Raw genomic sequence first — 12614 nt, 5'->3', positions numbered from 1 at the left:
TTGGACAAAAACTGAAAAAAAGTCATAATCACTGAAAAAAACATCAGTGCAGACTAGTCTAGGCAATGAGATCAAACAGATCCAGACTTTTAAATAGAATAATGACATTTTATTGAATTTCATTTTTATTTTTTTACAAAAATACAAAGAATTTATCTCTATACAAATAAATATATTTGAAACTTCACAACAAATGGATAATGCACATGGTTCACAGAGGTTCAACCTTTGCAAAAACAGGCATTCTGAATAATTTAATCAAGCCAAGAAAGGTATGATGTCACTGGGCCACAGCCTAGTGACCCACACCTCACACACTCAGCAAGTCTGACACAGCGTCCCCATACATTCAGCACATCTGCCCCGACAACCACACTTCATGACAGTCCATGAGTGCAGAAGAAGACCGGAGACCTCTTGAGCAGCTCTGTAGAATGACCCTGACCTGGCTGTGATCTCGATCCGTTTCGGACACACGGGCCAGATGCTGTGCGTGTGAACAGGGCAGCGGAGCCTCCCTCGGCCCGGCACCACCAACTGGCCTCTGCAGTGACCGACGTGCCAGAAATAACCAGGATGTGTCCATGAGAGCCGCTGATTCTGAGCCCAATGCACCCCTGATCTGGCGCAGTCTCTCCCCAGCTTCCCATTGAAGCGCGGGTCATCAGGCACACATGGTCACAGGAAAGGCACTGGAAAGCCAAGCCGAGCTTTACCCGTCAACCAGGGAATGAAGAAATGTACACTCTCAAACCATTAAATAACCCATTCATCCATCAGAACAAGCAGTGCAACGCAAGTCTGTGCAATGCTGCAAAGAGTGTCCAAGACTGTCGTCTCACTGTGGAAGGCTAGTTAAAAACAGCTTCCCCACAGAGGAAGCTGGTTCTTTAAATTAGTGTGTGTGTGTGTGTGTGTGTGTGTGTGTGTGTGTGTGTGTGTGTGTGTGTGTTTGTTTGTTTGTGTGTGTGTCAAATCAAGATATTTCATATCTCACCATGTGCTGAATCAGCAAGTTCTCATGCACCCCAAACACACACACAGACCCAAAAGCACAGAATGCATTTCAACTCTCGAGGTAATCTCTTGTGTCTCTACGTTTTGAGAGCGTCGAGGGCCAGTGCGATGATCCGTGGCATGCTGCGGTAGAATGACTCGTTCTCTAGCCCCACCAGACTGTAAAAGGTCAAAGGTCGTCCACCCACTGTGGCTCTGACCCGAGCCTCGTACAGTCCCCTCTCATTCTTGGAGGTGAGGTCAACCAGCACCTGAAATACCCCACATTGACAAGGCTTAGAATACTGCTGACTGAACCTGTGTGGTACAATCTGAATACTGTGGCAACTGTCTGTTAACTGTAGTATCTGTTATTTGTAGGTCTTTCTCTGTGACAGGCACCTAACGCATCCAATAGATGTGACTCATCCAAATTTATAGATGTGACTCATCCAACTGTATAGATGTGATTCATCCAAATGTATAGCTGTGACTCATCAAAAGGTATAAATGTGACTCATCTAAAGGTATAGATGTGACTCATCCAAATGAATAGCTGTGCCATGTGCTACAGTCCTCACCTCCTGGAAATTCATGTTGAGATTCTTGGAAGGGATGCTCAGCACCCAGCCATACGTCTCCTTGGTGACCGTGACGTGCTGGACTGTTTCAGCTACCCCAGGGCACGCTGCCAACACACACAACAGAACAGATACCCCGTCATCAATTACAGTTCATCACCTGGATACAGGGTATCAAGGACAAGTCAAGGTTACCACTGTATCACTGTTGTGTGTAAAAAGCATGAAGTGATACCTTTATCATTTGTCCCTGGTGTTTGTCTCTTGTGTAGACCTCTTCTTCTTCTGTGGTTACTCTCTGAAAAAGATTTGGATGGCATCAGTATTTCAAATGACAAACTTTGTGATTCAAGCATTATCCAGTCAATATGTATAAGACTGATCCAAAGGTGACATGGCCTGAATTTGTGAGGTGTCACAAACAACCAGTTCTGTCTCAGTTCATTATTGTTTCTAAACATGGTCAATCACACCAAGTCTCCTAAAGCGTTCTCACCTGTTGTTGGAGAGTCAGGGGGCTGGGTGAAGGCACTCCGCGTCAAGTCCAAACTCAATCCTTCCTGTCCTGCTCTGGGCTGTGATGGCATCAGGCCAGAAGAGGGCAGTGCTGAGCCTCCACTGTTCTCCTGGGCCTCCACATGCTCCTGCTCTGGGCTGGCAGACTCGGCCTCTCTGGGCACGGAGGAGGCCACCATTGGTGAGCTTGGGGTTGGAAAGGATGGCAGGCCTCCTGCTAGCTGCTCCATGATCCCTGTGATGGGTGGGGTTGGAGGGGGCTGCTTAGCGGCAGGTGTGGAGGAGGTGGAGGTCTCTTCTTGAGAGGTCAGCGGCGGGCGTCTGCCGGTGTCGTCCTCGAAGAAGCGTCTGTCCAGCTTGGGGATGGTGGGAATGACCCGGGAGTCCAGTTTGGAGCGCAGGAGTGAGATCATGGCACGGTACTCCCCGTCCAGCGAGTGGAGAGCAGGCTCTTCCGTCTGAAAATGATCACCATAGAAACAGATTTAACCTGTGTCCTTTGACCCAACTGAATAGCAACAGTACTCTTTGACAGTGCACTAAACACTACTGTGTGTTAGTATAGTGCATTATGAGGAAGGAGTGGAGAATATGGATGCTGTCTCAAATCGATCACAAGAAAACTGTTTCCTCAGACATAACACTTTGTGTGCATCACATTAGGTGTTCATTACAAGCTTTAGTCATGTGCAAAAGGGTGTTATGATGGTGTCTTAATCAGAAAAGGTATTAATAGGAGTGTTCTGTTTCTGTTCTGTGGAGAAATGAGGTGAAATGGACGGTTCTCTAACCGCTTCTCTCACCTGTGAGAAGAGACCCTCCTCCCTCTGCAGTCTCCTGGTTGCATGCGCCTCAGCCATTGGCTCCAGATCATCAGCGATGGTACTGAGGTAGTTAGCCCAGTCTTCCACTAGGGGGCCGACTGTCTCAAAGAGTGGCGGGGCATGAAGTCCTGGGTCAGCCGGGGAAACCGTGCCAACTATCTGTTCTTTTGGAAAAAGAAATACCCCTTTTAAACAAAACACTACCAGCTCAAGCAACTGAGTGACAGAGTGTAACTGTATGCAGAGTAGAACCATCAACATTTTGCCTTAAGGTAACAGCAAACAGGCTGACAGTAAAAAATGTGATACCGTTGAGAAAGAGCAGTGTGAATCATGAACTGCTTTGTTTACATATTGATGTCCTGCATCCTAATATCACGCTAGCAGTAGAATATAGCTTACGTAATATAGTTCACAGCTTTTCACCATGCAAAGGCAACACAAGGTGAGTCAGCAGTCAATCAGCAGCATAGCTATTAGCTAGTGCTTTGCCTTTAGATTATCTTATCTTATCCTACTCCAGTTATTATTACATGGACTTATAATGTGTCCATTTAATAATGTGCGTGGGTTTGTGTGTGTGTGTATGCATGTGTATGTGTGTGTGCATGTGTGTGAATGTGCATGTGCGTGTGTGTGTGTGTGTGTGTGTGTGTGTGTGTGTGTGTGTGTGTCTGTGTATTCGTATGTGTGTGCATGTGCACGTGTGTGTGTGCGCATGCGTGCGTGCGTGCGTGTGTGTCTGCGCGTGAGCAGCCGTACCTGCTGGGGCCTGGCGGCGGTGGCGGATGGTCAGAGTGGAGCTGTAGATGTGCTCCACCAGCTGAGGCAGTGTCTGGGTGAAGAAGGTCAGGTCCACCTTATCCCGGATGTAGTCCTCTGCCCGCTGCAACAAGTCCAGCAGCGTCTGCAGGAATGACTTGAGCTCTGTGTGGTGAGAGAGAGAGAGAGAGAGAGAGAGGGAGAGAGAGAGGGAGAGGAAGAGGAAGAAGAGAGGGAGTGAGGACAGGGGAAAGAACAAACACAACTGTGTCAGGTAAACAGGTCTGAACTTGTGTGATATAATAAGATATTATATATATATATATATATATATACATAAAAAAATCCAAATTAGGAGTTGACTCAGATTTGTGTGAATTTATCGTTTTGTCCAGGCTCTGTATTTCTGTTGAATATCCAATGCAGAATTCAATAGTGTGTAACACAGGTTACAATGTTACTGAGTTCTGGATGGGGACCGTTTGTGCTTAGGAATGTGAATAATAGGCACCCAAATTGTAAACGATGAACAGACACAGGAAACTAGAGCTCAGTGGAGTGGACACTCACGGCACTTTTTGAAGCGGCTCAGGCACTTGTCGTGCGCCAGCTGGCTGCAGGCGTGTGGGCTGAGGCCGGGCGGGCAGGAGAGGGCGTAGTAGCGGCACACCGAGGGCAGCTCTGGGCTCGGCTGCTCCTCCGCCAATTCCGACGTCTTCAGCAGCTCGGGGCACGTGGGCTCCCTGCTACCGAACGACTCTGAAATAGCACGCACACACACGCGCACGCATAAGGATACGGAGTTCACTCGCTGCACATACATACTGCTATCATTAAGAATCTCCTCCACAGTGAGGAGACATGAAGCACACTGCAGTGTCAGACGGCTCGGCCGTCGACTCTGAACACTCACTCTGTATCTCAGCAAGGATCCAGTCAGAGAAGGCGGTGACTCGGGTGTAGACCCCCGGCTTGCCCTTCTCCCCACAGCCATCCCCCCACGAGGTGATCCCATAGAGCTGGAACCGCCCCGACATCCGGTCCTGGTAGATCAGGGGACCCCCAGAGTCTCCCTGTACCAAAAAAAGGGCACATTACCTTATTGTCATCAAGACGTTTATAGAAAAACATCTTTAGAATACATTATTTATACTGCATTTGCAATTAATATTAACCATATCAAATCATTGACTCATCAATCATTCTACCTGCATTAATTAAAGATTACAAAAATGTCTGGAGTGATGTGACTCATCAGATGTGATCATTAGATTATTATTGTAAACATTAGGTCTTGACAAGAGACATTATGTGAATGTAATCATTACAGCTATTAGATCTTTAGGTCATTGCCCACCTGGCAAGAGTCGATGCCTCCAGAGAGGTAGCCGGCACAGAACATGGTGTTGGTGACCAGCTCCTTCCCCAGCGACGTCTTACAGGTGCTCTGGGGAAGCAGAGGCACCTTCGCCTCCATCACTATATCAGCAGAGGGACCATCTGCACACAGAGATGGAGAGATAGAGAAAGGAAGAGAGAAAGACAACAAGAGAAGGCAGAATAAGAGAGAGGAAAGAACAGAGGGGGAGGAGGAGAAAATTAGAAATGGTCATTTTCCCGTTCTAGACTTACTCCTCATTAAAAAATGGTAATTTGTCCCGTTCTATTCCTGTTTGCTTTTGTTTATGTAAAGCACTTTCAAGGACCCCTGTGTATGAAATGTGCTATATAAATAAAGTTGACTTGACTTGGTCATCTGGTCACTAAACTAAATTGATGATCACCGCTATGGCGTCAAACGTCCTATTGATATACTCGACATTCCAAAGTCATGGAAGATGTGTTGCCTCAACTGTCCTCCCTGCTCTGCCTACCTTCGAAGAGGGATCCCCAGCCGGCCACCAGGCAGGGCGTGCCCACCGGCGGCTCCATGTCGGAGGGCAGGCAGACGGGCGTCAGCCTCTCAGACAGCAGCACCGGCGAGCTCAGCTCCACCAGAGCAATGTCGTTATTAAATGTCTTTGGGTTGAACTGCAGACAGCACATCAATCAAACAATCAGTCAAATATCACTTCATTGTAAAACACTACATAAGAGTTACTGTAAGTGTCAAACACGAGATCTTTAAACAGTCAAGAAAACATAAACACAACTTCATTGTAAAAATGGCAAAATACTACATTGGAGCTACCGTAAGTGCCATGATTCTGTTGTTTTGAATTAACAAGGTAAACAGGGTGTGCAAATGAATACCTTTGGGTGAGTGATGATGCGATTGACCTTCATCACTTGTTCTTCCGGGTCGGACTTTGTGATGTCAAACTCGCCCACCACAGCCGTCCAGTAGCGTTCACTGCGACTCCTAGAGATCATAAGTTATGACATCAGTGCTACACAGTGATCCAGCACAGTAATCTGAATTCATCTGAAGCTTCATACCAATACAAATACTTTATTAGCAAAGCATTTAATCCGGTTTCAATGCATTTATCTACAGTATATCACACCATATTAAGCCCAGAGTTTAAACCCACACCAGCTTACGCATCATGAAGAACTCAAAATCCTAACAAAGCATGACTACAGTTTATTTAAATGAGAACATTTGACTTCACTTCTGACCACAACCAACCCATTGCCTTATTTTAGCCACTTATTTGAGCTGTTTTAGTCCCTTGCAGGAGAGCTCTTACCCAGCAAAGCAGTGGGCAGCGGTCACCACCCAGGAGCTGTCGACCAGCACCCCCCCACACATGAGGGCTCCATCCAGCTGCAGGTTGACCAACCAGGGCCAGCTGCCAGGGGAGGCCGGGGAGCCGCCCACGATCCGGGAGCGCGGCTGCGTCAGGTTCTGGACAACGGAAACGCGCTGCCCACACACCGCTACAGAGGATGGAGAAGGAGAGGAGAGAGAGCGAGCGAGAGAAAGAGGGGAGGGGGGGATGTGGAGGGAGGGAGGGAAAGAGAGAGAGAGAGAGAGAGAGAGATGTCAGAAACACTGACAAATGACTGGTGCAGAGACTGGACAGTAAAGCTGGTGATTTAAGTGGAATGCAGATGTTCATTTTATCTGACATCAAATCAAAACCAAAATCATGACAAAACCAAGGACTGTAAAAACAGCCTCTATGTGGTGTGATGGTGGAACATCATTCAGCACTAGTCCGAACCCACTGCTGTTCAAACAGAATCAACAAATTACTCCCCAAAGTAGCACTTCAGCCTTCACTGACATTTTTTGACTATTACTGTACACAACATGTGTATCAGTTGAAGGCTGAGGCTACTGCGCAGCCATGTGACCGATTGATTTATTTGAATGCTTCTCTCAGTCTCTCTCTCTCTCTCTCTCTCTCTCTCTCTCTCTCTCTCTTTCTCTCTCTCTCTCTCTGTCTCTCTCTCTCTCTCACTCACTCTGTGACTTTGTACAGTATGTGTGTGACCCTGCGCACGGTGTGTCCCCTCACCCTGGGTCCTGGTCTGGGTGGCGGGCTCCAGGTTCTGCATGGTGCTGAGCAGGCTGCACTGGAGCACACGGGCACTGCAGCTCTCGCCCATGATGCGCACGCAGCTCTCCTTGCCCAGCTCGGAGGGCGGGCACCGCCGCCGGTAGTAGCCGCAGGCCTGGCTCAGTGCCCAGCTGCGCTCGGACTCGCTGGTCAGCTTCTGTGCCCGTGCCACCAGCTCGCAGCTGGGCTCCGCCGCCGTCTCCGACTCGGAGGAAGCTGCAGGGACCAGACAGGACGTGATGTCAGAGGGCATAGCAGCTAGTGCAGGAAGATGATCAGATTTACACTCCTGTATGCTCAAATACCTTTTTAGCCTTACAATGCAGACTATTATAGGACTACTTCTGGGCATAGAAGGATGCATGCAAATGTGTCATAGTCATGGTTTGCTTCCTACAGTGATTCTTTACATGTGAAGCCATACAGTGCATGCATGCAGATACAGTATGGCAGTTTGTGCTGCTGTGTTGAATGCATGGGTCTGTAGGTGCTCTTACAGCAAGGGCCTGAGCGCTGTCCGCAGTCCTGAAAGAGGCAGGGTACGCAGCCACGGCAACCAGCTTCAGCCCGACTACGCTCTGACATGGCCCTCTCCAGCGCAGACAGAGCACTCGTCAGAGCTGCCTCCAGCACCACCGTGCCGCGGTCTGACAGAGCTACCACACGGCCAGAGACAAGGACATGTAGAGAGAGAGAGAGAGCAACAGAGAGAAATTTTTTTTTAGACTAAACGTTACCTTTTTCCCTATTTGCAACAGCTAATAGTCTAACTCAAAATATTGCTTCTGAACAATGGGTCAACATTAGAGTACATAATAGAGACAACATTAGAGTAGATGGCATAACAACCAGTGAGTGTGGGAAAGTCCTGTCTCGCTGTGTGCCTGTGTGTGTGTGTGTGTGTTGTTCACCCTGCTCTTTGAGTGTATTTTGTTTTAATTTGCCGCCGCAGCGGAGATCGAGCTCACGCTCAGAGCGCTGGTGAGGACGCCAGCGGCTCGCTTCAAACACGCCGGCAGCCCCCCCCCCCCCCCCCCTCCCCCCCAACCCCACGCCACAGGCTGAGCCGCTCCGAACCCCTAACGACTACAAAGCTGATTGAGGCTTAATTAGAGAGGGCCAGGCCACAGCCCCGGCGAACTGCAGCCAGCGGAAGAGCATCAGCTCCGCTCGGCCCTGTGACACCCCCCCCTGCGACACCGCTACGGTCCAGAGGAATGTCCCTCGCTCTCCTCACGGCAGCGCCACATTATTACTGACCTAAGCAAGAATCGTAGCTGAGCGCCCTTTTGCGTCATCGTCCACCATGAGCACTCTCGTTTGGTGTGCATGCCTGTTCAGTCTCATTGTTGATTTGCCAAACGCCTGCTGAGTTCACAATTCAGTTTTGCATCACAGAGGGTTTGTAATTGCAGATCTTAACATAACATAATCCGAGAACTCTGGCCCAACTGAGCAGAATGCAATGATAACTTCAGGTTGAGATGGCAGCATTCTTTATACTTGTTGCATGGGAAAACACCTGTTGATTAACTTCAAATAACATAACCAATAGTATGACCTTGTGAGCAACAAGACAGGCCTTTATTTTAAAGATGAATGCATTGCCATCACTCACTCTGTCTTGGTACAAGACTTGTCACTTCCTACTAAATGTCTCTCCAGATGCACATGTCCCTTTTAATCTATGGTAGGCTGCAAGATAACCAGATACACATGCAAATACCATAGACTGTAACTGCATGGATATGGAGGAATATTAGCCCATTACAAAGATCTAAAATTCAAGCTGGCATAAATGCAGTGATAAACCAGAGTCAATCCACTGGCCTTCTAGAGGTTGGTTTGGTTATGGAGATGGACATAGCCTTGACACCAGCAAATCTCCAGACTCATGCACAGCAGTTGCATGCTGCCTACGCTGCAATTGAGCCAGGGTCCAGTACAGTTCCAGGGGCCAACTCTAGAATCAGCCTCTAGCCAAGACCCTCCAGCCCAACCCTCCAGCCTCTACCCAAGATCCTCCAGCTCCACCTATGCTCCTGACCCCCTGCATGAACCACAGCATTCTGTGTGCAGCCCATGGGCAGCAGTGTCCACGGAGTCTTACCTTTGAGTGCGCTCTGTGGCATCCTGTAGACCTCTCTGGCGGCCGGCGCGGCACAGCTGCGGTCCAGCAGCATCAGCAGCAGCCCCAGAAGCAGCAGCATCCCGCATCCACGACCACCTCACGGAAACGGACAAGGATGCAGTCGCAGCAACGCAGCGCAAACACAAGCCTGAGGGGCTCAGAAAACACAGCACAGACAAGACACAGAGGAGTGTACAGCCTCCGCGTGTCTGACCAGATCTCTAGAGAGAAAGAGATGGAGAGAGAGAAAGGCCAACGGCAGGGTAGCTTCTCCACAAGGCTCCTAGACGTCTGCCTGGAAGGGGCTGTCGTTATGTGTGGCTGACCGGGTGAATATCTATCTCCCACTTCCTCAGTTACCTCAACTTAGCCTGCCACACTACCAAACAGAGCATCTGCCTACAAGTTTACTTAGAGGAACAATAGGTGTGTTGAGCGGCATTGGGTATATATAGAGAACGTCCCAACAAGGGAGGGGAGGCCAGGCCTAGAGGGGTGGGGGCAGTGGGAGGTCTCAGGAGGAGGGATGCTCCCGCGGCCAATACACAAACAGCTGAATTCATTAAGACAGGGAGAGCAAATGGAGTGGCACTTGCCAAGGCTGGAAATGAAAAAGAGGTTTGGTTTTGTGAAGGGAGGGGAATAACAGCGAGACAGAGAGAGCGAGAGAGAGAGAGAGGAGGGGGCTGGGAGGTAAACGGAGGAGGGGTGGGTTGTTTGAATTCATTAATGTTGCAGAGAGAGTGAGTGGGAGAGAGAAGTTGTGGAGAAGATACTTCTAACCACACTATACTAATTACAGATATTGACACATGCAGTCTGTTACGGCATTGCTTGTCAGAAACAAGCAGAAAGTGAGCTGAGAAGTGCAAAACTAAAAAAAGTGCAAAACTGTGTGTATGTTTATGTGTGTGAGAGAGAATGCATGAAGTGAGAGTGAGAGAGAGAGGGAGGGAGAGAGAGGGGGAGGGAGGGAGGGAGAGTGATACAGAGCGTCTGCCGTTCAGTGGCGAGCTGAAAGGGGGCATTGTATTCCCTGTCCCTCAGAGCATCGCCACTTCAAAGCCAGCCTCAGCGATCACAGCCTCGCCGCCCCCATTGATCCCTTTCACGCTTTCATCCCCTCCATTAAAATATTGTTTATTCATATCTCTTTCTCAGCTCATCTCACTTTTGGCTGGGCAAATGTATTACACTAAGGAACTCCAGCAGCGTGTCTCAGGGAAAAAACATAACATAATAATAATAATAATAATAATAACAATAACAAAACGTCCTATTTGCCGAATGAAGATACTGTTCTGGAATGATATTTCGAGGAAGCTGTTTACGGCTGAAATTTCTTGGAATGATCAAGAACATTCATTTTGCATTGAAGTCATTCACTTTAGTGTTCAAGGTCCCTGAAGGACTTGTTAGAGAGCCGTGCTTCATCCTTCTAAATAATGCACCAAGCTGCAGGTCTAGACTAGCACTAGATGTTTTCTGAACCCCTATAACCCTGAGACAGAACCATCTGAGGGGTGCTACACACAGCTGAAGGCCTCGTCCATGATCCTTGACACTCGGCCTGTTCAATTAGTGATGCCTCTGTGTTTTTCTGCAGCGTTTAGTATTGTTGTCATTGTTCTAATTAAGTCTCGGTGCAGATGCCCTAGTTCTTGAGAACATCTGATCTCCACTGGGCCGTATGTGCATCAACGACTCAGACAAACATGGGGACGGTCACAGCAAACTTTAACTTTCATTTCATAACTGGTTTTGTTAAGACTTAATTTTCATCATCTGTAAACATGCAAAAAGTCAAGTCTAATAAATACAGCTTTGGATTAACCCTGACAAAGTATTCTTTCGGATGGCTGGAAAGGAAAGAAAAAAGTAGTTCATTTGCGATTTCATGGGGTGTAACCAGGGGTGAAATTAAACTTATGTTGGTATATTAAACACTAAACAGACAAGTACTGCAAAACACTTCTTTTGCAGTAAACAATGGTTTTAAATGTAGCTGCTTATTCCATTTCAAAGAAATTAATTTTTAATTTTTTATCATGTATTGAAAATACATGTCCATGTCTTTTAAAATGGACACCTCAAGCGTAGCCAATGGGGATGTAGAAAAGCAGTGCTCAGTTGTTGTTGTATACAGCCTGCCCTATACCAAATAACTGTTTACATTTTTCATTTGGCAGACACTTTTATCCAAAGTGAGGAGACCGTTCTTTCACAGAAACATAAGGGTATTTGTGGACGTTTTTGGGAGGTAACCAGATACGCCATGCTGTTGGAGGTTCAAACAAACGCTGCATCGCCATTGAGATCACATAGTAAGGAGCTGGCTCAAGGGTTATAAATGTATTTTGTCGTGTTTAGTTGTATAATGAAAGCACAGCTTTTATAGCCATCCATGTGTGCTCACTTCTGGCTCCTTGGCTATCAATTTGGTAACTATAAAGGAGTTGCCACTGCATCTGTCAAAACTAGTACTAGAGGATAGGAGTGCCTACATATTAAGTACTAGTCAGGTATGGTAGGAGAAGTGATAGAAGAGGAGGAAGAGGAGGAGAGAGAGGGAAGTGGAGAGGAAAGAGGTAGACGAGGGAGACTAGATAAGTGGTTGCGATTGGTTCCTGGATTTTTTGGTGATTTATAAAATTGTTGAGTGTCTAGACGGATCTGCCCGAGTGAATTTCAATGCATTGTCTTGTTCCCAGACAAAACGTTTAACATAACACTGGAAAAGTTTTAGGGTGTAAGATTGGTGCATGAATTCAGGACCTAATCATGGGTATAATCAAGCTATTACATACCAACACATGAAAAAAAGTTTACATCAATGAACTCCAGATATCTATAATTCCGTAAAAATGCATGGATTCCAGTTGCTGCTACTGGAAGCAACTGAATCCATGCATTTCCACTGAATTATTTTTGGAATCTGATCCCTTATCATACCTGTTTGTTCGTACTCGTCGCTCGACTTATCGTGACTAAATTCAAGATGGCGTCGAACGGTAAAATTCCTTAAGGTACTGTCTGTATAATACGTCTTGTAAATAAACTACCAGTGCTTTTTCAAAGTTCTCCATGTCTCGTTTTAAATGTCAAGGCCCTCGGAAGTCTACCAATGAAGTATGGAGCTACTTTGAGCCTTGTAAATGGTGTAAAACAGTGATTTATTTGCATGGCTAGGCCGATGCCCGAGGCACCACAACGAAACACTGTGTTGGTAGCATTGGCTAACTAGCGCCAGATTTCTGAGTGCAGGGGACAAGCCGAGGTGAGCTATGAGACATAC

General features: G+C 47.3%; 1 protein-coding gene across 1 annotated transcript; it reads right to left on the bottom strand.

The window, feature by feature from the left end:
• Positions 1 to 159: 159 nt before the first annotated feature.
• On the bottom strand, positions 160 to 12268 carry prss56 (serine protease 56). Its single transcript, XM_076294549.1, has 15 exons — positions 9299 to 12268; positions 7686 to 7844; positions 7147 to 7404; positions 6373 to 6562; positions 5933 to 6041; positions 5554 to 5710; positions 5037 to 5179; positions 4593 to 4752; positions 4250 to 4438; positions 3680 to 3844; positions 2897 to 3081; positions 2074 to 2551; positions 1813 to 1875; positions 1578 to 1684; positions 160 to 1268 (listed from the first exon to the last, which is right to left on the bottom strand). Exons 1-15 carry the CDS (start codon positions 9396 to 9398, stop codon positions 1095 to 1097), a joined length of 2637 nt encoding a protein of 878 aa, XP_076150664.1. The 5' UTR covers positions 9399 to 12268; the 3' UTR covers positions 160 to 1094.
• Positions 12269 to 12614: the final 346 nt, after the last annotated feature.

Source organism: Alosa pseudoharengus, unplaced genomic scaffold, assembly GCF_046254945.1.
Source record: "Alosa pseudoharengus isolate Yale_2024_CS ecotype anadromous, Long Island Sound unplaced genomic scaffold, YU_APseudo_1.1 YU_APseudo_1.1_scf_2, whole genome shotgun sequence".
In the NCBI taxonomy this organism is placed as follows: domain Eukaryota; kingdom Metazoa; phylum Chordata; class Actinopteri; order Clupeiformes; family Clupeidae; genus Alosa; species Alosa pseudoharengus.
Note: the sequence above shows the minus strand (reverse complement) of the source record. Positions and strands in the feature narration are given on the sequence as shown.